This window comes from Bubalus bubalis, chromosome 17, assembly GCF_019923935.1.
Source record: "Bubalus bubalis isolate 160015118507 breed Murrah chromosome 17, NDDB_SH_1, whole genome shotgun sequence".
Classification (NCBI taxonomy): Eukaryota; Metazoa; Chordata; class Mammalia; order Artiodactyla; family Bovidae; genus Bubalus; species Bubalus bubalis.
Genome location: NC_059173.1, coordinates 20889037 through 20915227, shown reverse-complemented (window position 1 = coordinate 20915227; position 26191 = coordinate 20889037). Strand labels below are relative to the sequence as shown.

The 26191-nt window shown below is 49.0% G+C and overlaps 1 protein-coding gene across 4 annotated transcripts in view; it reads left to right on the top strand.

Moving 5' to 3' along the window:
* Nucleotides 1–25917, top strand: part of CCDC92 (coiled-coil domain containing 92) — a 36427-nt gene extending 10510 nt beyond the window's left edge. For 3 of the 4 annotated variants that reach the window (XM_025267786.3, XM_025267785.3, XM_006056317.4), the window contains exons 2-4: nucleotides 21793–21939; nucleotides 22572–22613; nucleotides 24485–25917. In XM_025267786.3, the coding sequence (XP_025123571.1) occupies nucleotides 21810–21939; nucleotides 22572–22613; nucleotides 24485–25260 (948 nt within the window). In that variant the 5' untranslated portion in view covers nucleotides 21793–21809 and the 3' untranslated portion in view covers nucleotides 25261–25917. Of the gene's footprint in view, nucleotides 1–13261; nucleotides 13309–21792; nucleotides 21940–22571; nucleotides 22614–24484 lie in introns of all 4 variants that reach the window. The other variant, XM_044930281.2, reaches the window with a different exon arrangement.
* The last annotated feature ends 274 nt before the right edge of the window (nucleotides 25918–26191 follow it).

The following is a 26191-nucleotide window of genomic DNA, read 5'->3' as shown; positions in this document are numbered from 1 at the left end:
AAATTTACATGCCTATTCTGTGTATTTTTTGGACCAAAATGACCAGTAGTATCTTGCCTCAGCTGTAAAATAGTGACTGTGTCGGTTCTCTGAGGAAGAAGACAATCTTCCATACAGGGTGTTCCAAACAGGTCAGTCAGGCTGCAGAAGCAGACCAGCTCCTCAGCAAGACCCAAGCGGTGTTACTTTCAGCGCTCTTGGCTGGATTATTTGTCTCAGGATTATTTGCCTCCTCCTCTCAGGAGGAAGGAGCCCTCCCTCTCTCTCCCCTCCCCAGGCTGGTTAGCCATCCAATTGTTGATCTGAACAGGCAGACTCAATCTCCATCTGAATAAAGAAAGTGTTAGAATCTACACTTAATTCAACCTTTTCTATGAATCGAGAAATCCCAAGCCCCTCATCTAACCAATCAGGAAACTCTAAAATGTCAGTAAAACAGAGATAATGATTTAAATTGTATTACTAAGATGATAAATTATCAAGTAAGGCAAACAATTAGAAAAGCAAACTTTTAGAAATTAGGAGTTATATCTTAAGTGAGTCAGTAACAGTCTCGGAAGTCCAGATGTCTTAAAACACTTGTTTGATAATAAACCAAAGTAGTATACACCTTTACACACATTTCCACACTGAAGAGCAGAGTAAGCTTGTAGTTCCCTAATAGAACTAGCTTCTTAGTCCAGAATAGTCCAGAATTTTCTGCAGCCTTAGGAGCAAAGAAACATGCTTTTTTCATGAGCATCAAGAAAAAGCACTGGGGACTTTCCTGGTGGTCCATGGTTAAGACTTCACCTTCCAATGCAAGGGATGTGAGTTCAATCCCTAGTCAGGGAGCTAAAACCCCATATGTCTGGCAGCCAGAAAAACCAAAAGGTAAGACAGGAGCAATATTGTAACAAATTCAACAAAGACTTTTAAAAAATGGTCCATCCAAAAAACTCCTAAAAAAAAAAATCAACACTAGTATTCTCCTGGTTAGCCCAAGCCAAAAAAGAGTTAAAAAAAAAAAAAAAAAGAGTAGACTAGAGAAGCTTAAAACATAGGAAAAGGAAAGAGCAGAAGAAGAGTTTTAACAAGCGGAATATGGGGCAAAGGATGTTCTGCCCCCATAGGGCATGCTTCACCTTCACCTGCCAAGAACCTAGGAGTTCACGGCTAAGGGTGTGGCTGTGGAGTCAGAGGGATGAAGCCGCACCCAGCCCCTGGCTAGTAGTGACTTTCAGTTCAGTTCAGTCACTCAGTCATGTCCGACTCTTTGCAACCCCATGAATCACAGCACGCCAGGCCTCCCTGTCCATCACCAACTCCCGGAGTTCACCCAGACTCACGTCCATAGAGTCAGTGATGCCATCCAGCCATCTCATCCTCTGTCGTCCCATTCTCCTCCTGCCCCCAATCCCTCCCAGCATCAGAGTGTTTTCCAATGAGTTAACTCTTTGCATGAGGTGGCCAAAGTACTGGAATTTCAGCTTTAGCATCATTCCTTCTAAAGAAATCCCAGGGCTGGTCTCCTTCAGAATGGACTGGTTGGATCTCCTGGCAGTCCAAGGGACTCTCAAGAGTCTTCTCCAACACCACAGTTCAAAAGCATCAGTTCTTCGGCCCTCAGCCTTCTTCACAGTCCAACTCTCACATCCATACATGACCACAGGAAAAACCATAGCCTTGACTAGATGAACCTTTGTTGGCAAAGTAATGTCTCTGCTTTTGAATATGCTGTCTAGGTTGGTCATAACTTTCCTTCCAAGGAGTAAGCGTCTTTTAATTTCATGGCTGCAATCACCATCTGCAGTGATTTTGGAACCCAGAAAAATAAAGTCTGACACTGTTTCCACTGTTTCCCCATCTATTTCCCATGAAGTGATGGGACCGGACGCCATGATTTTCGTTTTCTGAATGTTGAGCTTTAAGCCAACTTTTTCACTCTCCACTTTCACTTTCATTAAGAGGCTTTTTAGTTCCTCTTCACTTTCTGCCATAAGGGTGGTGTCATCTGCATATCTGAGGTGATTGATATTTCTCCCTGCAATCTTTTGATTCCAGCTAGTGTTTCTTCCAGTCCAGCGTTTCTCATGATGTACTCTGCATAGAAGTTATATAACCAGGGTGACAATATACAGCCTTGACGTACTCCTTTTCCTATTTGGAACCAGTCTGTTGTTCCATGTCCAGTTCTAACTGTTGCTTCCTGACCTGCATACAAATTTCTCAAGAGGCAGGTCAGATGGTCTGGTATTCCCATCTCTTTCAGAATTTTCCACAGTTGGAACTCATTTAACCCCTTCGGCTTGTTTGCTAGCCCTGTGAGATAGGAGGCGGCTCTCTAATCCTCAGAATGTAACACTCAGGGTAGCTCAGTGCCTGGCATGTGAGCCCTTGGTACGAGGTGGTTCTGCCTTGTTCACCCTGAGTCCCTGGCGCCTCAGGCTGTGTGGCTGCTGCCCTTCCTGGCCCCTCCCTTCCCCACTGCATCATCCCCGCCAGATTCAATTCCCTCTGGTAGCACTTTGGCTCTAATGGGTAAAAACTCAACTTTCCGCCCATTTCCTCTCTCTTCCAGCTCAGCTTTTCTGAGCGACTTTTAATAAGCAGCTCAAATCCAGCCCTCACTTTTCTACCTGACTTTATTTTTCACCACTCGCCGGAATGCTTTTCCCATGTGGGACAGTATAGTGGTCTCTCTGTGACTCTCAAAACTTCATTGTCACCTCCTCCTGTGTAAACCCCGCCCGTCCTTGAGGGTCAGCTTCAGTCCCGGCCTCTTGAGACCACCTAGGTCACTGCAGCCTTAGCCACCCGAGGTTTCTCAGGCAGCTCCACGTGCCCAGTGATTTGTAAGGTACCAGGAACACTAAAATGACTGGGATGTGGCCCCCACCTGTCTGGGATTCACAGATCCTCAGACGGTAGACAGGCAGGTAAATGAGAAAGAGCTCCAGGTACTGTGCTGGGTTACCCTTCCCCTGGTCCCTGACTGGGCATCCTCACAAGGATTGAATTATACTTTGTTTTCTTTGTACTCTGGCGGCTGAGCCTCACATCCCCAGTAAGCTGTAGGCACAGGATGAGTACACAGTGAGCACTTTAGAACAGATGCTGGCTTGACCTTTAACCTCAATGCATATATAAAAGGAAGCATGGTTGCTCAACCTGTTGTAATGGGCCTCCTAAACTTCAAAATAAAAATTAGAAGACAAAATTGAGAGGACTTCTCTGGTGGTCCAGTGGTTAAGAATCTGCCTTGCAATGCAGGGGATGCGGCTTCGATCCCTGGTTGGGGAGCTAATACCACATGCCTTGTAGCAACTAAGCTCATGAGCTACTACTGGTGAGTCCGTGTGCAGCAACAAAAAGCCCCACCTGATGCAGCGAACATCCCACGTGCTGCAACTAAGACCCAAGGCAGCCAATTAAATAAAGTGAACTTCCATAATACTGAATTATTTTTTAAAAAAAAGCTGATAATGATGTTAAGCTCCTGGCCATCACCATAAACCTCTTGGTGATTCAAATGGTTTCTAGGCCTGCAGAATTCATGGAACAGTGTATTTTTCAATTAGGAATTTATAAAATGAAAATAAAGACTCACCCTCTGAACCAAATAAACTTAGCCTTATGGAAAAGTCACCGCGTTCTCCTTTTTCTCTCATTCCATCATGGACCAGAAAAACCATCATCAAAACTTGGCATGAGCATTTCCTGAATTCCTGAGTTTCTGTCTCCACTGGAGAGGTGAGAAAGTATGAAGCCAGCTCAGTTCCCACGGGTAGAGCCACCTTTCGCGTTTGGCACTGTGCCCGTGTCAGTGCTGGCGAACACACACAGTCGGCCCCTAAGAGAACTAACTGTCCAGGTGTTAGTAAGCTGTGCCCAGTGGGATCCTGTATGTCACAGGCTCTGCAGAGCATCCTCAACAAGCCTCCCTTCCCCTCCCACTGAAATTAAACTATATTTCCTTTGTACGTGGCTTGAGAGTTTTCAGGCATTTTTATTTGTAAACTTCCCAGAGGCCTGCATGAACTAGCACTGCCTCCTCCTCTGCCTTATCACCATGCCCAACAAGGTAATATTGATATTTCCAAGTTGTCTCATGTCGCTAATACAATATTCACTACCTAATGTGGTGGGGCGGAGAAGGCAATGGCACCCCACTCCAGTACTTTTGCCTGGAAAATCCCATGGACAGAGGAGCTTGGTAGGCTGCAGTCCATGGGGTCATGAAGAGTCAGACCCGACTGAGCGACTTATTTTTCACTTTCATGCATTGGAGAACGAAATGGCAACCCATTCCAGTATTCTTGCCTGGAGAATCCCAGGGACAGTGGAGCCTGGTGGACTGCCGTCTGTGGGGTCACACAGAATCGGACACGATTGAAGCGACTTAGCAGCAGCAATGTGGCAGGGGGTGGAGGGGAGTCAGACCAGAGATTGAAATTACCACTAATTCTCAACTAGGGAGAACCCTTTCTTATTGAAGGGCCAGCTCAGATTACTAGAGGGAGGCATTCCATGCTCTAAATGCTAGTATTATAACAGAGGACAGAGAGAAAGCCCTGTTCTCATGGAGCTTGTATTCTAGTCCTGTAAGAAAGATCAATAAGTGACCTAGTTTTAGATAGTGTTAAGTGCTATAAAGACTCAAGATGGGATGGGATGATGATAATGACAAAATAAGATAGTTGGGACTTCCCTGTCAGTCCAGAGGTTAAGACTCCACGCTTCCACTTCAGGGGGTGTAGGTTCAATCCCTGGTCAGGGAACTTAGATCCTGCATGCTGGGCAACCAAAAAAAGAAATTTTCTTGAACTGAATAAAAATGAGAATACAACCTGCCAACTTAAAAAAATTGTATTAAAAATTGTTAAAGTGTTCTTGCAGTGCAGAGTGACAGCAGGCCATGGCAGACTCCGCAGTGGCGTTATCCAGGAGCCGGGGGAACATGCGTGGATGGTGCTCCATGTCAGGGTAGTAATGGCAGACAGCACATAGTTCCAGGCACAGTTGTAAATGCTTTAAATCTGTAAAGCCTAGTATGGTTGTCCCAACTCATGTTGTTGTTTAGTTGCTAACTCGTGTCTGAGTCTTTGTGACCCCATGGACTGACTGTAGCCCACCAAGCTCCTCTGTCCATGGGGATTCCCAAGCAAGAAAACAGGAGTAGGTTGCCATTTCTTCCTCCAGGGGATCTTCCCAACCCAGGGATCAAACATGCATCTCCTGCATGTGCAGGTGGGTTCTTTACCACTAAGCCACCAGGGAAGCCCTCCCTAGCCACATAGGGCAACTTAAATTTGAATTAATTCAAATCAAATAAAACAAACTTTTCCTTTTCTCAGATATATCAGTTACCTGTGTGCCAGGGGCTCACGTGGCTGGTGGCCACGTTGTTGGGCAGCAGAGAAGAGAGGATTTCTACCACTGCAGGAAGTTCTCTCGGGTAGCGGCTCTTTAGATTAACTCATGTAATCTTCACAACCACCTGACTAAAGTAGGTACTGTTTTTCCCATCTTGCAGATAAGGAAAGTGAGGCATAGGGAGTTTATACATAACTCGTCCAAAGGCCCAGACTTAACAGGTGGCAGGGCCAAGATTCAAACCGGGGCCGCCAACCCCTGGATCCAGAGCCCGGGGGTTCATCCCTACCTGCCACATCACTGTAGCTCATCCTCAAGTACAGCTCCCCTCTGCAGACCACCGCCAACAGGATTTTACATCTTGGTAAAATCTTATCCCTGAGTGCTTTACGGTTCAGCTCAATGAAATTCTAAGCTAAGGGTTAGATCTTTCCTGATTTTAAAAGTGTTAGCATAGTTTCCCCTTCCTTAAAAAGAAAAAGAGGGACTTTCGTGGTGGTCCAGTGGCTAAGATGTCATGCTCCCAATGCAGAGGGGCCCGGTTTTGATCCCTGCTCAAGGAACTAAGATCCCACATACTGCAACAAAAATTGAAGATCCTGTGTGCTGCAACTAAGACCTGACACAGCCAGATAAATATTTTTCAAGAAGAATTATGTGGTTATCTATGAGCCTGACACATAAACAGTAAATAGTAGCCATAATGACTATTTTTGTGAATGACGTTCAGCTTTACACGATTAAAAAATGCCTTTGAGTATTTTCTTGCCCCGAGTGCCTCAGACCAACCCAGAGGCCAGAGCTGCGGGAGACGGGACAGACTGTCGCCAACAGCATCACTGTCGGCAAGCCCGCTTCACTCTGCAGTGGTCGCCCCCCAGAAAAGCAGAGGAAAGCCAGAAGAGCATCTCTGGGCATCTGTTTTCACCGAGACAGGAGCTGCTTCACACCCTCCCACAACCAGCAAAAGAAGTGCCCCACATGATCCAGGGCGACCATCAGTTACCAAAAAAATTGGAGGAAAAACAAATCCCACCAGCTCCCAAATGACCAATAGACTCCACCATATTTTGGTCCAACCAGAAGAAGCTGAAACACCCAAGAATTTTGGACTTCAAATGGAAAATCTGGGCACTCTAAACCAGAATTGCCAAGTTCCAAGAATGTGGATACAGGGACTTCACTGGCGGTCCAGTGATGAAGACTCCATGCTCCTAATGCAGGGAGCCAAGTTTCAGTCCCTAGTCAGGGAAGGAGTTCCCACAGGTCGCAACCAAGAGTCCTAATGCTGCAACATTAAGATGGAAGATCCCACGTGCAACAACTAAGACCTGGCTAGCACAGCCAAAACAGTATTTTTAAAAACACAAACATGTGGCTACATCTTATGCTTATTATTGAAAGTATCTATTGGTAAAGTGATCTATTGGAGAAGGAAATGGCAACCCACTCCAGTGTTCTTGCCTGGAGAATCCCATGGATGGAGAAGCCTGGTAGGCTGCAGTCCATGGGGTCGCACAGAGTCAGACACAACTGAAGCGACTTAGCAGTAGCAGCAGCATTGGTAAAGTGAGCCCTGAAAGAGTGCCATGAATGGAGGATTATTATTAACCCCACGGAGGAAGAATGAGGTCAAATATGAGAGGAAAACAAAACAAAGGTCGTTGTACAAATAGAAAAAGGGACACAAGAAAATAGTGTCAAGGTCAAGGACAGGAAGAATGAGAATATACTGAATTGCATCTCCTTCTCTGGAAAATCCAAATGAATATAAAATGCAGTGATTGTTTTCTTTCCCCAATTCCTTCTTCTCCCCTCCCACAGCTGACAGATAATCTGTGAAATACAGTGGCCCTTTCTCTTATTGTACCTTTCTTTGTTTTTATTTATTTCTACTGGGATAATGGCTCATACTGATGGCTTATTTATCTAAAATGAGCCAAATTCTGTCCCAAAGACAAACCTTAAATCACCTGCATAGTACCTGCCTCCCTTGCCTTGTTCTCACACGCGTCAGCTTCATCCGGATCTCAGCGTTGCCTGTTTGTTTTAAATGCCAGACCTTCTTAATAGATCAGTGTTTTGTGTGGAGTTTTTCTTCTCTCCCTGGAACTCAGTGAGCAACCTACTAAAGAACTGGAATATAGAATTCTAAGAATTCTCCTGATCCGTGACACAATGAAGAATCATTGTGAGTAGAAAGAACTTCATGGGAGATGCCCTAAATGTCATCAGTAAACGTGCCTCGTTTATTCTACACAGCACAGGAAGCTCACAGAAAGGACACTTCTGAAGACGTGGATGATCTATTGTCAGACCTGTCAGCTCAGTAGATAGACAATCAAGAGGTCAAGCAACCTTAGGTGGACATGCTGCACCAGTCAGAAAGGTTCTAGGGAATGAAGAGCTAGGTAAATGCCTTTTTTTTTTTTTAAGAATAATAAGTTTATCTTCTTTTAAAACTATTTGAACTCACCTGAATGCAAAGAAAGTCCAAAAGGCAGAGGATATATGTAAATGTATGGCTGATTTATTTTGCTGTACGGGAGAAACTGGGCTTCCCGGGTGGCACCAGTGGTAAAGAACCCGCCTGCCAATGCAGGCGACGCGTAAGAGACGTGGGTTTGACACCTTGGTTAGGTGTTCCTCTGGAGGAGGAGCACAGCAACCTACCCCAGTATTCTTACCTCAAGAATCCCATGGATAGCGGTGCCTGGTGGGCTATGGTATATAGGGTCAAAAAGAGTCTGAAGCGACTTTGCACACATGTGGTAGAAATTAACACAACATTGTAAAGCAAGTATACTCCAATAAAAAATAATTTAAAAAAAAAGAAAAACTCAAAAAAGTGTGTTTAAGGAAAAAGCCCCATAAAAATACTTTATTAGTGATCACCAGAGGATATGTAATTACTGAAACTGAATGGTTGGCCCTGATGCCTTTAGTCACTGACTTGACTATTGGACTGTTTCAATGATTTCAAAGATCTCTACTATCCTTTAAACTTGTTGGAAATAACCCACATAGGCCCATTTTGTAGAAGGGCAAGCTGGGAGGTGACTTGATTTGCATGATTGCCTAGCTCAATTATAATGCTGTCCAAGATGACACAGAGGACAGTGGAGCCTGGCGAGCTACAGTCCATGGGGTTTCAGAGAGTTGGACATGACCGAAAAACAAAGGACGACAGGACTGGGAGAGGGCAGAGCTTTCTAGAATAGCACAAGGACTGTTGTTGAGTTGCTAAGTCGTATCTGACACTTGGCGATCCCATGGACTGTAGCACAACAGGCTTCCCTGTCCTTCACCGTCTCCCTGAGTTTGCTCAAACTCATGTCCATCCAACCATCTCACCCTCTCTCATCCCTTTTTCCGGTTTCCCTCAATCTTTCCCAGCATCAGGGTATTTGCCAGTGAGTCAGCACTTCACATCAGGTGGCCAGAGTGTTAGAGCTTCAACCTCAGCAACAGTCCTTCCAGTGAATATTAAGGGTTGATTTCCTTTAGGATTGACTGGCTTGATCTCTTTGAGAGTTTCCAAGGGACCCTCAAGAGTCTTCTCCAGCACCACATTTCAAAAGCATCAATTCTTCAGCGCTCTGTCTTCTTTATGGTCCAACTCTCACATCCATACATGACTACTGGAAAAAGCATAGCTTTGACTAGACAGACCTTTGTTGGCAAAGTGTGATGTCTCTACTTTTTAATATGCTGTCTAGGTTTGTCATAATTTTCTTCCAAGGAACAAGCATCTTTTAATTTCATGGCTGTAGTCACTGTCCACAGTGATTTTGGAGCCCAAGAAAATAAAATCTGTCACTCTTTCCACTTTTTCCCCATCTATTTGCCAGGAAGTGATGGTACTGGATGCCATGACCTTAGTTTTCTGAATGTTGAGTTTTAAGCCAACTTTTTCATTCTCTTTTTTCACCCTCGTCAGGTCAGTTCAGTTGCTCAGTCGTGTCCGACTCTTTGTGACCCCATGGACCGCAGCACGCCAGGCCTCCCTGTCCATCACCAACTCCGGAGTTTACCCAAACTCATGTCTATTGAGTCAGTGATGCCATCCAACCATCTCATCCTCTGTTGTCCCCTTCTCCTCCTGCCTTCAATCTTTCCCAGCATCAGGGTCTTTTCCAATGAGTCAGCTCTTCGCTTCAGGTGGCTAAAGTATTGGCATTTCAGCTTCAGCATCTGTCCTTCCAATGAACACCCATGACTGATCTCCTTTAGGATGGACTGGTTGGATCTCCTTGCAGTCCAAGGGACCCTCAAGAGTCTTCTCCAACACCACAGTTCAGAAGCATCAATTCTTCGGTGCTCAGCTTTCTTTATAGTCCAACTCTCACATCCATGCATGACCACTGGAAAAACCATAGCCTTGACTAGACGGACCTTTGTTGGCAAAGTAATGTCTTTTCTTTTTAATATGCTGTCTAGGTTGGTCATAACTTTCCTTCCAAGGAGTAAGCGTCTTTTAATTTCATGGCTGCAGTCACCATCTGCAGTGATTTTGGTGCCCCACAAAATAAAGTCAGCCACTGTTACCACTGTTTCCCCATCTATTTGCCATGAAGTGATGGGACCAGATGCCACGATCTTAGTTTTCTGAATGTTGAGTTTTAAGCCAACTTTTTCACTCTTCTCTTTCACTTTCATCAAGAGGCTCTTCAGTTCTTATTCACTTTCTGCCATAAGGGTGGTGTCATCTGCATATCTGAGGTTATTGATATTTCTCCCGGCAATCTTGATTCCAGCTTGTGCTTCCTCCAGCTCAGTGTTTCTCATGATGTACTCTGCATACAAGTTAAATAAGCAGGGTGACAATATACAGCTTTGATGTACTCCTTTTCCTATTTGGAACCAGTCTGTTGTTCCATGTCCAGTTCTAACTGTTGCTTCCTGACCTGCATACAGATTTCTCAAGAGGCAGGTCAGGTGGTCTGGTATTCCCATCTCTTTCAGAATTTTCCACAGTTTATTGTGATCCACACAGTCAAAGGCTTTGGCATAGTCAATAAAGCAGAAGTAGATGTTTTTCTGGAACTCTCTTGTTTTTTCTATGATCCAGCAGATGTTGGCAATTTGATCTCTGGTTCCTCTGCCTTTTCTAAAACCAGCTTGAACATCTGGAAGTTCCCGGTTCACATATTGTTGAAGCCTGGCTTGGAGAACTTTGAGCATTATTTTACTAGCGTGTGAGATGAGTGCAATTGTGTGGTAGTTTGAGCATTCTTTGGCATTGGCTTTCTTTGGGATTGGAATGAAAACTGACCTTTTCCAGTCCTGTGGCCACTGCTGAGCTTTCTGCCACTGGAGTGGTTTTATCTGCATATCTCAGGATATGCACAAGGATAAAGGCTTGTGCTTTTATATATCAGTGGTCATCTTCTTAGATGCCCAGTGAGAGTTTGGCTAAATATGTTCTATTAGCACGACTGAAACAATTGACTAGTTTACTTTATTGTAAGTAATAAAAGTATGGCTAAATTAAAGTGTGCAGAGCTTTGATTAATGATGCCTTTCTTTTCTTAAAACCTATACTCTTATTAGTCAGGCCCGTAAGATAGATAAAAGAAAAACCCTATCAGCTAAATCCATTGAAATGGTTCATCTGTTTGGCAAACCACACACAGAGTTTTTTTTAAAGCAAGTGTTCGCTTGAGCACATCTCAGCCTCAGAAATACAGTTTAGGATAGTGATCATCAAGCAGTAACATTTAAGAAGTATCTCCTATTTCATTAGTGTGAAAAGACAGTTTGGCATTTGGGTCACCATAGCTTAGAGTTATCAACCCGCAGACAATTAAAATCTGCAGTAATCACAGTCAGATGTAGAAATGGAACCACTTATCAGATATGACCTGCTAATTTTCCTTTCCTTTTAAAGGCAAATATCACTAGGTAGAACTAGGTGTGTGGTGAGCCGTGAGGTTTTACATGTCCCTAGATCGTTGCCTCAACCACAAGCTTGTCAGAAGCTCACGAATGGCATCTCTATTTAGTTGCAAATGTTTTCTGCGCTAGCTTCTGAAATGAAGCTATTTGGGTCATCCTCGGGGGAAGTCAGCTGGAGGCTGCCCAGAAAGAGCAGGAGGAGGACAGGAAGGGCCAGGTGGCGCCATCACAGCCCCACCAGCCTTGGCCACCTCCTTCCTTAGACGCACCTTCCCTGAAACAAGCAGCACTGAGGTAACTGTGCTGATGTGATGCCCCGGGGGCAGCCCCTCCTGGCCGGGGTCGGGGGAGGACGGGGTGCTGGTGCCCCTGCCTCCTGGGGTGGGGTCTGCCGGAGCGGGTGAAGTCACCCAGTTTTCCAGGAGGCTCCAGGCACTCCTGGAAGGTACCAGATGGCTTCAGACCATGGGACTGCACATGCTTGTCTTTACCCGGCCTGCGCTGCCCACTCGGAGGGCCTTTTAGACAACCCGAAACACAGACCTGTTTTCTTCCTGAGACATTTGCACACGGAAGCGCCGAGCCCCTACCAGTGTACAGACATTTGACATATGATTTTGTACATAGAAGCCCAATCCGCCCCCCCTTAAACTATGAGCTAATCAGACTGCAGAGAATCATGGTTCATAAATCCATCGTGTAGGCCTCCAGTGACTGCAGACTTCCCAGACGACCACGTATCGTATTTCCCCACCTAATTGCGGATCCCTCTAATCACATCTATCACAGCTTTCATGTTAGGCTGTGCATTCTTTCAAGGAGGAAATGGCTGTCAGTGACTAAAGAACTATTGATGGGCCTTACATTTCATGATGGATAATGTCAGAGAATTACAGGAAGGTATAACACATGGGGGTGGGGAGGTACTCAAGGGCTCGTCACAATCATTTTCTGCATGTCTCAGGGACACTAAATTGTTGCTTTTATAAAAACTGCCTTCCCATCAATTTTTCTCCATTCTGGTAAAGCAACCCAAGACTACCCTGAAACAGCATAATTAAAACATATGATACCACTTTGCTAGTGGATAGTTAGTGGTTATGTTTTTTTAAGAGAAACTGCTTTATATTTTTCTCTGACTATAAAGTAATATATTTTCATCATTAAAGAAGTTTTATGTGCTCAGTCACATCCGACTCTTTGCAACCCCACGGACTATAGCCCTCCAGGTTCCTCTGTTCATGGGATTTTCCAGGCAAGAAGAAACTGGAGCAGGTTGCAGTTTCCTACTCTAGAGGATCTCCCTGACTCAGGGATCGAACCCACATCTCTTGTGTCTGCTGCATTGGCAGGTGGATTATCAGTGTGCCACCTGGGAAGCTTACAGACCAGCTATTAAAAGATGATATGCACTATCCACCCAGACAGAGAACAGGCCTCACAAAATATCTCCACCCAGTTTCCACTCATGTGGATGAGTGCAAATTTAGTGCAGGTACCACTTTATCACCGTAGACCAGACATAGGTTAAGTGCTTTATCTGAGACATCCCCCAGTCACTGTGTCTTGTAAGTACTGGTATTGTTCCCTGTGTCATGGGAGGACACAGTAGGGGCAGACAGAGACTACAGTTAGAACGTGGCTGAGTCTGAATTGGAACCCAAGGTTCTGATTGGTGTGCTAAGCTCTCGACTCACGTGTTGTATTAGTTTTTAAAAATATCCCAATTCCTTAAGAATGATTAATAAGATTTTTTGTCACTTTAAAAACAGTTGCACCTTTTATTTTCAGTGTCCTTTTTGCTTCTACTTTTTCATGGTGTCCATTCCTTTTATCAGAATATTTTTGGAGTGGCTGCTGAATGCTTTCGTCTCCTTGAAATGCCGTCCTTTTTCTTGGTGCCCCAACTCTTGAGGACTCTCAAACAACTTATCAGTTGAATTTCTTAAATAATATGTGCAAGTAGAAATGACGGGGTCATGCAACTCACAACAGTGTCTTTATCCAGGATGGTTGTGAATGCAGAATAACGTCAGGATTCACTTCTCAGAGACGGTAAGTTTCCCTTCCTACAAGCAGGTATCCTGGATTGAGAGCTGATGGCCTAATTAGCCTTCGGCCTTCTTGTAGCTTCTTGTAGAGTCTTATAGATTGATTCAAAGTAGGAAGTAGGTTCTACTGTCCCTTAGGGTGCCTGGCTCTGCCTGCCTGTCTCTGTTCACTTCCCTGAATGGCTTCTCTCCAATGAAAATGGAAAAGGCCATCAGAAAATGCCCCGTCTGCTTTTATGTTTTCCTCTTTGGAAGGAATTCGAATCCTTTGCTAGCTCATTTTCAAACTCAGATGATGTTCAGGAAACATCATACCCTAGTGTGGGACCAAGTAAACAATATTTGTACATTGACCAACATTTACGTAAAATAATATAGCTGATGTTTACGGAGGACTTAATACGTGCCAGACACCATAAGTGATTGCATTGAGCACTTAACCCTTTTTATGTATTTGTTTATTTGGCTTTGCCATGTCTTCAGTCTTTGTTGAGGCATGCCAGATCTTTAGTTGTGGCATGTGGGATCTAGTTCCCTGACTAGGGATTGAACCCGAGCCCCCTGCATTGGGAGCTTGGACTCTTAGCCACTGGACTACCAGCAACATTCCAGCACTGGGACTGGCTCCTTAAGTTAGATATTACGATAGTTTCAGTGACAAAATAGGGTTAGATTTAACCCCTAAACACTCAAGCACCTCAAGACTTTTGCCTTTCTGCCCTTTTTTTAAATCCTACTGTGCTAAGCAAATCTTTGTTGGGCCGCAGGTTCTTGACCTTGAAATACAGAGGTGTGGAAATACAGAATAGTTGGTTTTGAAGGTCTCTTCCACCCTCAGCCTTTCCTGAGTGTATGAATCTACTTAGGGCACCACCTCAAGGCTGGAAACCATCTCTTCTCCTCTTACACTTCATCACGCCACTCGCCACCTTTGTCCTCTGGCCAGTCTTCATATTCACCATGACAGTGCTTCAGCTAAAGGACACCAGAGCCGCACAGAGAGTTCCCACAAGAAAAGCCGCAGAGGTCTTTATGCACAAAAGGCTTGGACGCCGAGGGTCTGGACAGAGCCAGGCACCTCCTGCTGGGTCTCAGGCCCTGCCGAGCACCTGCAGAGGCAGCCAGACTCCTGTCTTTCTGGTGGTTCATGGCCTGAGAACCAGATGTGAATGGGTTATAATTTATTCATGACTAGAATCTAAAATAGCTTGTTATAACTAATTCACAGCACCACGTGAGTACTGGGTGTGCTATATTTTTTTTCAGATTCTAAAATTATTACCCTATTTCCACAAGCTTTGTGTCGAGCAAAAAAGATAGGTCTACTTTGGATCACCCAGGAACAAAGAAATGTCCCATTTTTAAATGGTGAGACCCTTCCCTAACAAAGATACTTCATTTCTTTTAGTCTAAGAAGTGTGGTCCAGGGATACTTGAAAATATTGCTTCTGGCATGTGAAGAAATTACGGGATGAGGTCATGTTCGAATCAGCACTGTGGCAGTGCTTTTTTATTAATGCCCTGTAATTCTTGTTGAGATTCCCCACTCGGCACCCTCGGAAAGCCATAGAAAAGTATCTGAAGCTTGTATGTAATGCGGGAAGGAGTGCAGACGTGGAGGAAGAGTGGGTGGGCGGTGGTTTGCCAGGAGCAGTGTAGATTGCAGGACCGGTGTGCAGAGGCCCCGTGCTGGGGTGGGGAGCGGGGCAGATGCCGAGGGTGAGGGGCCAGCAGCGTAGGCGTGCGGGGGGAGGCTGAGGGGAGGCAGCTGGCAGGCAGGGCCTCTGGGAACATGGAGCTGGACTCCAAGAACATCAGAGGGATATGACACGATCAGGGCTATGCCTCGAGAGGAGAACGTAGGCAAGATCTGAGTGTGCCTAGGAGAGCCGTCAAAGCAAAAGCAAGGTACCTGTTTAAAAGGGGAAAAGATGAATCTGGCTCGAGTGCCTCCGCCACTGGAGTCCCAGGGCCGTCTCTGGCTGCTGGTGGCCGAGCTGAGGCACTGCTTTTGGCCCCAGAACAGGCTCCGTACTGACTCAGCCCCCAGAGGGCTCCTGTGAGCCTGGCCTTGGACAGGGAGACAGGGAATGTGGCCCCGGCTCCTGGACTGGGCACCGGCCAAGGATCAGGACGCACGCATCATGTGACAGTACCTCGTCATCTCTTCCTGTGCTGCCTGGCTGCTTTCCAAAGAAAGGCTGGCTAGGCCCAGAACACCCTCGCCCATTTCCTGGAAATCCTGGCTGGTATTAAGAGCAAGACTCAGGACTTCCCCAGTGGGGCAGTGGTTAAGACCCCTCACTACCAATGCAGGGGGCATGGGGTTTGATCCCTGGTAGGGATCGAGTGGTGTGGTCAAAAAAAAAAAAAAAGCAGAATTGTTGGTGAGTTGTTTCTGCTGTGTTGGATGGACAGCACAGCCTTCTTGGTCGTTGACTCACCTGCGTGTAGGCAGTGGTGAATCCTGCCTGCGTCAGCAGTGGAGCTCCAGGCCCATCCTGGTGGTCTGCCGGGGTGGGGGAGGTGGTGGGCACTGCATCCCTTCCAGCCAAGACGCTTCTGCAACAGACGGTGCTCCTTTCCCCCTCGGCCACAGAGCACTACAAGACACGTGCTTTGTGGAAAGCATCTGAATCCCTGAATGAATCTGAGATCCACGCACAGGACCCGAGGGCGAGGAGCAAGGCTCGGATGCGGCATTTCTTGAACTACCCGTTCGCTTGTGCGTAGGTAGGAGGTTCCTGTTTTTCCCCAGAGGGGTGTTTGTGAAGTGACATAAGTGATGGGAAAGCACTCTGTGCTCGTGTGAGCGGAGACAGTTCCATAAATAAGACCCTAATGTCATCATTTATACAGTAAAGCCCTGAAAGGGGGGAAGGGACATTAGTCGTGAGTTCGGTTGAAAACTGGACGTGAACTACTGACGGGCCATTTGTCCTCAGGCCGAGACACAGCAGACCCAGCAAGGTCGGGGTCCTTACGTCTCTCTGAGAACAGTCACGGAGAGCATGTCGTCACCAGGAGATGATGTTAGTGTCCCTCCCCACTCTGGGAAGCTGTCGCAGCCAGGTGCCCACCTTTATAGAAGTCAGTCCTTTTCGAGTGTTAAGTTTCTGAACATGTAGAGCAAACAGTAAATTCACAGAAATTTAAATCTTAGTGAATTTGCCAAAGGGGGAAAAAAACATGGATGTGGCCTAACCTCCAAACCAATTAAGGTAACCGGTTCCACAGGTGGGCCCACTTGGAGATGCCCAAGGCATCTGCTTCTGCCAGGGTTCCCTGGGGAAGATGCGGGCAGAGGGCGGGCTTGCCCTCTGACTGCTACCCTGGCCGAAACCTAGTCCTCTGCAGCGAGGACCGCATCTCCCAGGGGAGAAGAGGGCCCGTGTCCAGGCCACGCTGCCTTTGACCAAGCAAATAACTGTAAAATCGCCGATGGCTCCTGGTAACAGAGAAGAAACGGGATTGCCTCGAGACAAAAAGCTGCAGTACAAAGAGCCCACAACATGTAGTGTGTGCCCTTTTGACCTGAAAAGTGCAGTGTTTTGCCAGCCACACTTTATGGATGTCACCCGCCATTACTGGCTGACACAGCTGAGGGGGCCTGAGTGCCTTTGCTCAAGCCGGATGCATTATTCATCTGCAACAGACGCCTGCGTTTTCCCTTCATCCGTCTCGCTGACCCTTCCAGGGAGGGGTCACGAATGCTCCTTCATGTCTCTGAATCCCATAGCGCCTCAGAGATGCTGAATACAGCCTCCCAGGACTGATTCCCTCCCTTCCTCCAGACTGTCTGCATCTCAGCTGCGTCTCCTTGATCTAAACAGGATGCTTCTGTAGCTTCATTCATGTCAGCTTCTTGGAAGGATTAAGTCGTTGCGGTGATTCCGTGTCATCAGTAGCCAAGGAGATGACATTAAACCATTACCTTTTCTCTTTTAAAATATTTATTTTACATTATTTATTTGGCTATGCCAGGTCTCAGTTGCATCACGTCAGATGTTTAGTTGTGCCACGTGAATTCTTAGTTGCAGCGTGTAGGATCTAGTTCCCTGACCAGGGATGGAACCCAGACCCTCTGCACTGAGAGCACGGAGTCTGAGCCACTGGACCACCAGGGCAGTCCCAAACCATCACCTTCTTTAAAACAGCAGCGACTCTCTATTCTCCGGAAGTCAGTGATACTGTTTACTTCTTTGTGCTGATGAGAAAATAATGTATTGACAGTAATCTGGATCCCATTTGGAGATGAGACTTGTCTCTCTCGTGGACATCCACCAACCAGAGGCTGCCCTGCCCAGATGGTATCTCCTCTTCTGGGCCTTGTAAGTCAGTGTAGATTGTGGAGGAGGAGACACCAGCATCCAGATGGAGTATCACAGGGCTGAAAAACCCTTGTCCTCCAACTGTCCGAGCTCCAAACAGAGCCGGCTCTGCCCATCATACACTCACACTCCCCTGTATGTCTTGTGTTCCTTCGTCTCCAGACTGCCTGCCTGCGTGAATGGGAAGCTTCGAGGGCACACTTTTATTTCTGTAGTTATGGTGATGAATTAATGAATAACAGATTTAGTGCAGTTCAAGTCACTGACTCATGAAGGCAGCTAGAATGCGAATGCTTATTTAAATCATTAAATTTGTTACAAGTAAAACATGTTTTAATATTTATTTGTTTGACCACCCCGGGTCTTAGACGTGGCACACAGATCTTCACTGTGGCTCGGGGGCTGCTCTAGTTGCGGCATGGGTTTAGTTGCCCCGTGGCACGTGGGATTCTTAGTTCCCCAACCGGGGATTGAACCCATGCATGCATGCTCAGTCACTTCAGTCGTGTCTGACTCTTTTGCTACCCCATGGACTGTAGCCCAGCAGGCTCCTCTGTCCTTGAGATTCTTCAGGCAAGAATACTGGAGTGGGTAGCCATACCTGCCTCCAGAAGATCTTCCTGGTCCAGGGATCAAACCCAGGTCTCCTGCATTGCAGGCAGATCCTTTACCACTTGAGCTACCAGGGAAGCTGGGGATTGAACCCGAGTCCCCTGCATTGGAAAACAGATTCTTAACCGCTGGACCACTGGCAACGTCCCCACAAGTAAAACTGAACCCCATGCTGTGATGTGGAAAAGGGGTGCCTGTGGAGGCCACATTTCCACTCCCCTCCCTGCTCCTGACGGTACGTCATAGAAGCGCGTATTTATTTCTGGGCACCTCATTTGTACCATCAGCGCTGGACAAAACCATTTTGCAATTTTAGTATATCGTGCTTTCTTTGCACAAGGCATGCCTTGAGAGGTGCAAAATTAAGTCAGAAGTTGGTGGAAACAAAGGCTCTTTAGCCCCAAAGGCCTTGAGCTCCCCTGGTGCCACACCCACGCTCAACAGCCTGGCGCTGGGGCCCGCTGGTTTAGCAAGTGCTGACAGCTGGCCTCTTGGGTGCCACGCTCCGAGCAAGGGCTTGGGATCCAGCGGTGACCCAACCTGCAGTCTGTGCATGGAGGCAGGAGGTAGTTGGCTAGTTGTGGGCTGGCGGTGAAGGGCGGGAGGCGTGACCACGCCCAGCCTGGGGCCAGGGCGGAAGTGAACTTGAGTCAAGAAGTAAAGACATGCAGACCTCAGCTCACAGGGAACGGTGGGCTGAAGAGAGGACACGAGAGGAGCCTTTTGGGCAGAGGAACCCAAGACAGGCCCCCAGGGTGCAGAGGCCAAGGCCCTAGAGGCTCACTGAGCCACTGGGCGTGGAGACCACAGGGCTGGTCCCGGGGCTTCGTGAACCCACCCCACTCAGAGCCATGGCAGGTCCTGTTAACATCACTCTGCTCCTCTGTGGGGACAGAATCGAGGAGGTGAGAGGGGACAGAGGGAGGGTTCTACAGCGATCCAGGTGAGGGTGATGTGGCTTAGGCGTAAGACGGAGAAAAACCAGTGGTTTCGAGAACTGTTTTCGAAGTAGGGTCACCAAGACACAGCGGTGGCTGCTCCAGGTGGCAGAGAAGATGGACAGCGAGGGAGCTCTGGACACCCGGTCTGTTCTTTACCCGCCTGGACCCACCAAGTTCTGGATGGAATGTAAATGGTTCTTTTTCATCAATGGCAAACCCCTAAAACACAGGCTCTGCTTTTTCCATTAGCCACATTAGCACAGATTTAGGTCTGTCCTTTTAAATTATTTCTGGCTGCGCTGCATGTGGGATCTTAGTTCCCCGACTAGGGATCAAACCTGCACCTCTTCCTTTGGAAGCTCAGTGTCTTAACCAGTGGACCAGCAGGCAAGTTCCAGGTCTATCCTTTTAAAGAGAAACACGTCTCCCGTGGAATTGCCACATACCCTTCATGGCTCACACCCTGGACTTGCCTTGCTCGGAGCTGGCGCCTTATTAGGTCAGTATACTCCTCCCAAGGCCACATCCTGACCATGCCGTCAGGATCTCAGGCACCATGGGGCTACAGTTAGAACTAGTATCTGGCCCGGCAGTCACGTACAAGAAGCTTGTGGCTGCAGCAGGGAGACAATTCCGGGGGTGGCAGAAACCTTCCTTGCTCCCACAGGCAGGCTGCTCTCGGCTCCTCCGAGGGCAGCTCTGGTGGATGGAAACTCAACTGTGGCATGGCCTGCGGCCAGACCTTAGGTAGAGTTCCAGGCCTCTGGGGAGATCCGATCCTCCTTCCATAGAGATGACTCTCCCATTTATTCAAGCCGTTCCTTCTTACTGGGTTTTGAGTTTGCTTCCTGACTCAGTTCTGACCGTAGAAGGCAGTGCAACGAATGTCCTCACAGCTCCATCTCCCTCACACGGAGGCTATTACCTCCCTCTGGTGGATTCCTAGAGGTGGAATTGCTAAGTCAGAGGGAAGACAAATTCTAAGGCTCCAGGCAGCACTTTCCCAGATCGCTTCCTGTACTAAGGCGCGGTGAACACTCCCACCCAAAGCTGCGTGTTCCGTTTCCTCTTGTGTGTCTGCCTGTGCGCTCAGTCGCATCCGACTCTTTGCGACCCCGTGGACTGTAGCCCGCCAGGCTCCTCTGTCTGCGGGATTCTCCAGGCAAGATTCCTGGAGTGGGTTGCCATTTCCTTCTCCAGGGGATCTTCCCGACCTAGAGTTTGAACCCGCGTCTCCTGCGTTGGCAGGCGGGTACTTTACCACTGGGCCACCGGGGAAGCCCCTCAGTTTCCTCTTAGTCACTGCTGTGTCTCGCCAGCTTCTCCCCTGCTAGGCGTGTCTTTCTAGGATGTGCGGGTGAGCATCCTCCTCCCAGGCTCTGTCTGGCGCACTCTCCCTCCTTCCCTGCACATCTTCATTTTCCTTTGAAGGAGCTTTCTCTTGTGAAGAAAAACACATGTCCTGGGGTTCTAAATACACCCCATTCTTAGCTCAAGAGTTGGGGTGTAGATTTCACCACGGGACTTAAGAATGGTATTGAAACATGTATATGAAACGAGTCGCCAGTCCAGGTTCGATGCACGATACTGGATGCTTGGGGCTGGTGCACTGGGAGGACCCAGAGGGATGGTATGGGGAGGGAGGAGGGAGGGGGGTTCAGGATGGGGAACACATGTATACCTGTGGCGGATTCATTTTGATGTATGGCAAAACCAATACAATATTGTAAAGTTAAAAAAATAAAAAAAAGAGATAACAGACTGAGCTTGGTGTGACCATTGCGCTGTCACCTCTGGAGCGGCCCCTTGAGCCACGCTGCTGCCCTACCACACACCCAGCCACCGGAAGCCCCGTGAGAGGTGGTGTTTCCTCTGGGGGGTGCTTGCTGGCCCAGCAGACTAGGGAAAAAGCACCGTGAGGCTCTGTATTCACAGGAATAATTTATAGACAGATAATCCACATTTCATCCATAGCATTTTCCAGTACTGTGCAAAGGTGTCTTGAATTACTCTGGTAGCCTTTCCAGAACGGCCGGCTGACTTCACCGCATTTCTCGAGTTACAGTTAGGCCAAGAGTCTGAGCCCTGAGTGAGCAGCTGATGATGGAGGCTGGAAGCTGAGGGGCGGGGAGTAGGGCAGGGTCTGAGTCTGGACTCCAGACTCCTCCTTGTGGCCCCATGGGATCATTCTCAGGAAATCAGAAGAAAAGAGAAGGGTCTGGTTGGGGGCTGGCTCTCAAGTCTGTGACGTCCTGGGGGGCTTCCCTCTGAAATGCCCCTTCATCTCCCTCCTACTCCTGGCCTGGCAGCTCTAGACTTCACTTCCTCAGCTGCTGGTTTTCCTGGAAGGAGGCAGCCAGTGCTTCACCTGCTCAAGGACGTCTTTCAGGAGTGAGTCTGGCCTCAGTCGGTCGCAGCCGGGTAGCCCGTGGCGAGGCCAGGGTTTGGAATCAGGGAACCTTGTGCATCCAGAGCTGGGCCTCACACTGCCCTCCACCCCACAAAACCACAGGGCAGGGGGTGGGGGGACAGGTGGCAGGCAGTGTCCTTTTCCTGCCTGTCACCCCGCAACCCTCCTACCACCAAACCCTGTGTCCCCCACAGGTCACCTGCATGTCAGCATGGCAGCCACAAACCTGGAGAACCAGTTACACAGCGCACAGAAGAACCTCTTGTTCCTTCAGCGGGAGCACGCCAGCACGCTCAAGGGACTGCACGCGGAGATCAGGCGGCTGCAGCAACATTGCACAGGTATGGGGGTGGGGGCACCCAGCAACCTTCAGGGACCGGGGCAGGGCGGGGGGGGGCGGGTGGGCAGTCCCAGGCCTGTCCTCCAGGGCTGCCGAGCAAAGCAGAACCTGTCATCAAGACAATTTCACACTGGTTGCCTCCAGAGCTGCGCCAGGGGAGTGAGAAGGGGGTTTCACTTCCCTCCTCTGGGTGGTTAACCCTGTCATCGCTGGAGTCCCTCTGAATGCCTTACCTCATCCTCTTTGCTGAGGCCACATGCACCAAGCATAAAGCTGGAAAGCCAGTTCTCAGCTTACTGAGGACTTGGAAGGATCCAAGTGCAATGGTTAGAGTTTATTAATACAATACATCTTGGAACCAAGGATCAAAGTGTAATACACAGAGCAAGCTGCTTGGTAATTGTGGATGTTGGGTACATATTAGGGGAAAGAAGGGTCCCCTCTGAACCCTAGTAAGGCCAGTGGCCACTGATGGTTTCTGTTGTCACTTTGCCTCTAATGCTGGCAATCCCTGCCCTGTCTGGGCAGGACCCTCAGGCTGATCGTGGGAGTCAGTTCTGCATTTTCAGAGCAGATGAAGGTTTTGAATACACAGTAATCATTCACAATGGTTGTACATGATCTCCCTTTTAGATTTAACATACGAGCTGACAGTCAAGAGTTCGGATCAAACAGGTAAGAACTCCCTTCCCCAGATTTGATTTCACTGTTGTTTCCTATTGTGGCAGATGTTGGTGCCACCTGTTTTCACTAATGACACATGTAGAAGAAAACACATTTGCTGTGAAGAGTTGCATGTGTGATCAGAGCTCTCCTAGAGGAGGGGGAGGGCAGTCTGGACTCCCTAGGTGTGACGAGGGGCTGTCAGTTGGGCAGAAGGGGTGTGTGCTCTTATTTTTTTTTTGATTGACACATGTATTTAGAATGGACTTCCCTGGTGGCTCAGACCGTAAAGAATCCACCTGCCATGCAGGAGACCCAAGTTCAATCCCTAGGTTGGGAGGATCCCCTGGAGAAGGGAATGGCTATCCACACCAGTATTCTTATCTGGAGAATTCCATGGACAGAGGAGCCTGGCGGGCTACAGTCCATGGAATTGCAGAGTCAGACACAACCGAAGCGACCAACACTTCATTTAGAATGCCCATTCTCTGTGGGCTTCCCTGGTAGCTCAGTCAGTAAAGAATCTTCCTGCAGTGCAGGAGACCAGGGTTCGATCCCTGGGTCAGGAAGATCCCCTGGCAAAGGAAATGGCAACCCACTCCAGTATCCTTGCCTGGAGAATTCCATGGACAGAAGAGCCTGGCAGGCTGCAGTCCGTGGGGTCACAAAGAGTTGGGCATGACTGATTGACTTTCATTTCACCCCTCTGCTTTTCTGGGTTCTCTGGTTTCTTACAATGAGTATGCATTCTTTCTGTAACCAAGAACAAGATGTGACATAAACCAGAAAGAAAGGATGGAGCAGTGTTCCGTCTGTGTCCAGCGAGTTAGCACAGGGCCTGGCACAGCACGTGTGCTCTCTACAGACTGGTTGAACGAGGGGCCACATTACTGGGTGGCCTCCAGAACAGCCCTGAATGCCTCTCTCTAGACTTGTCCCAGCAATGCTCCCCCAAAGCCAGAATCCTCAGGGACCCGCAAAGCTACCAGCCCGCTGGCAGCTGGGGCAGAGGGGACAGAAGCCAGGGCCGCTATGGCCTGTCCCAAACAGCTGCACCAGAGAACAGGATGATGATTTTAAAAGTGCAGAAACCACAGTGGAGTCAAGATGGCTTTTTCTAAACAGGCCTTCCCCCAGGGGTTACGGTTCAGGCTCTGAGAGATGCAGAGAGGGGACCTGAGGCAGGGGAAAGGTGGCAGCCTGGTATTGGGTCTTCCCTGCAACTTGAGAGCTTTTGTGCCTTAGACATGGAGAATGTCTATGTCTTTCCAAAACGTGCTTTGAATGGAGCAGACAGATGGCTCTGCTAACAGTGTAATCCTATGCCTTTGGAAAGGTTTAAGGCGTCCCAGGTGGCTCAGCAAGGATCCCTGGGTCGGCAAGGTCCCCTGGAGGAGGAAATGGCAACCCACTCCAGTATTCTTGCCTGGGAAGCCCCATGGACAGAGGAGCCAGGCGGGCTACAGTCCACAGGGTTGCAAAAAGAGTTGGATAGGGTTCAGTGATTAAACCATAACCAACCAATACTCTGAAGCTGCCCATTTTAACATCAGCGTTTTTTTAAATTTGGAGACATCGTTTCATGCACTAAGCCACAGAACTGAACTGAACTGGACGGGGCCTCAAAGACCTCCTGATCACCTGCCCTTTCCTGGGAGGAGAGGACGCTGAAGGGGCATGAGGGGTGGGGTCCCGCCTTCCTTGTGGCCTGTGGGTACCACACCCATCTTGGACAGGCGTACCCCTCTCCCATGGGGAGGCGAGGCCGGCCTAGACCCCTGATCCTTGCAGGAAAGGTCTCCCTGCCCCCATCCCCCCAACCCCCAGCATCTAGCCTCCCTGCCCTTGGGTTCTCACTCTGCCCCCTCGGCTTGTCCATCCAGGGGACGGAGCTTCCAGAAGCAGTGAACTCAAGAAAAGATGTGAAGACCTGGAGGCGCAGCTGAAACTGAAGGAGGACGAGAACACGGAGTTGCTAAAGGAGCTGGAGCAGAAGAACGCGATGATCACCGTGCTGGAGAACACCATCAAGGAACGCGAGCGCAAGTACCTGGAGGAGCTGAAGGTCAAGAGCCACAAGCTAGGCGTGCTGACCAGCGAGCTGGAGCAGCGCGCCGGCACCATCGCCTACCTGACCTCTCAGCTGCACGCCACCAAGAGGAAGCTCCTGAGCTCGGGCGGCACCTCGGACGGCAGCCCGGCCGGCAGCCCCGCGCTGGCCAGCTACAAGCCGGCGCCGCCCAAGGACAGGCTGCCCGAGACACCCCGGCGCCGCATGAAGAAGAGCCTCTCGGCCCCGCTGCACCCGGAGTTCGAGGAGGTCTACAGATTTGGGGCCGAGAGCCGGAAACTGCTGCTGCGGGAGCCGGTGGACGCCATGCCGGACCCCACCCCATTCCTGCTGGCCAGGGAGTCGGCCGAGGTCCACCTGATCAAGGAGCGGCCCCTCGTCATCCCCCCCATCGCCTCGGACCGCAGCGCCGGCGAGCAGCCCAGCCCGGCGCGCGAGAAGCCGCACAAGGCGCACGTGGGCGTGGCGCACCGCATCCACCACGTGGCCCCGGCGCAGGCCCCGCCCGAGGTGGAGACGCTGGCGGTGGACCAGGTGAACGGAGGCAAGGTGGTCAGGAAGCACTCAGGGACGGACAGAACTGTGTGAGCGCCCCGCCCCACTCCACCCCCCGGCGACCCTCCACCCCGCTGTCGAGGCACTGTGATCACAACTAGGAAAACACTTCATCCACACCTCCTCTTTTGCTTTGTCTTTTTTAAATTCCCATGCATGCCAAATTTTTTTCACACTGTCAACAGATTATTCTCCTCCTACTCCTCCTCTGGCCCTCTGACTTGACACCGAAACAGGATCTTGCCTCTGCCGCAGAATCCGTATTTACTAATCGCTGAGGCCAAACACCTGCGTGCCCACTCGCTTGCTTCTAGCCCCGCTCCGCGGAACCTCCGCGCACGCGCGCGCACACAGCACGGGCCACAGGCCGCGTTCCTGCTCGACGTTAACGAAATTATCCGATAGTCACACGCCTAATTCTAAAGTCGGAGCAACGCATATCGGCCTTGACCTCACGCCTCGGGTTTCCGGGGCGGCCTTTCCGGAAAAGCCCTGCGCCCTCCTGGAGACCCCCCCCCGACACACCCACCCCGGGGGCGGCACAGATAAACCGAGCAGATGTATGTTATGTCACAGGAACTAAATAAGATGAGATTACTCCTCATATCACCACGAGCTGAATGTGTGTTCATATTTTTTGTTTTATCCAAAATGTTTAAGATCCCAACAAACTTTATTTTCTAAACCTGCCTTCTTTCTGTTTTGTGTCTTTTATTAAACCACCCCAGGGTGGGCCTAGAGGGGAGAGACAGTGGGAGGGGGAGAAATAGAACACCCCCACCCGTAACTGCTGCCCAGAGAGTGGGCTCACCCAGGGTAGGTCCCGGGGTGGGGTTCACTTCCGGAAAGAGGAGCCCCGGTTAGCTCACATTACCCAGAGCTAGTCCCTAGAATGTTCTGCGTTTCTGGCAAAAGTCGCTTTTCCGGCCCTGCCCTTGTGTCCTGCTAGCGCTCAGCTCAGACC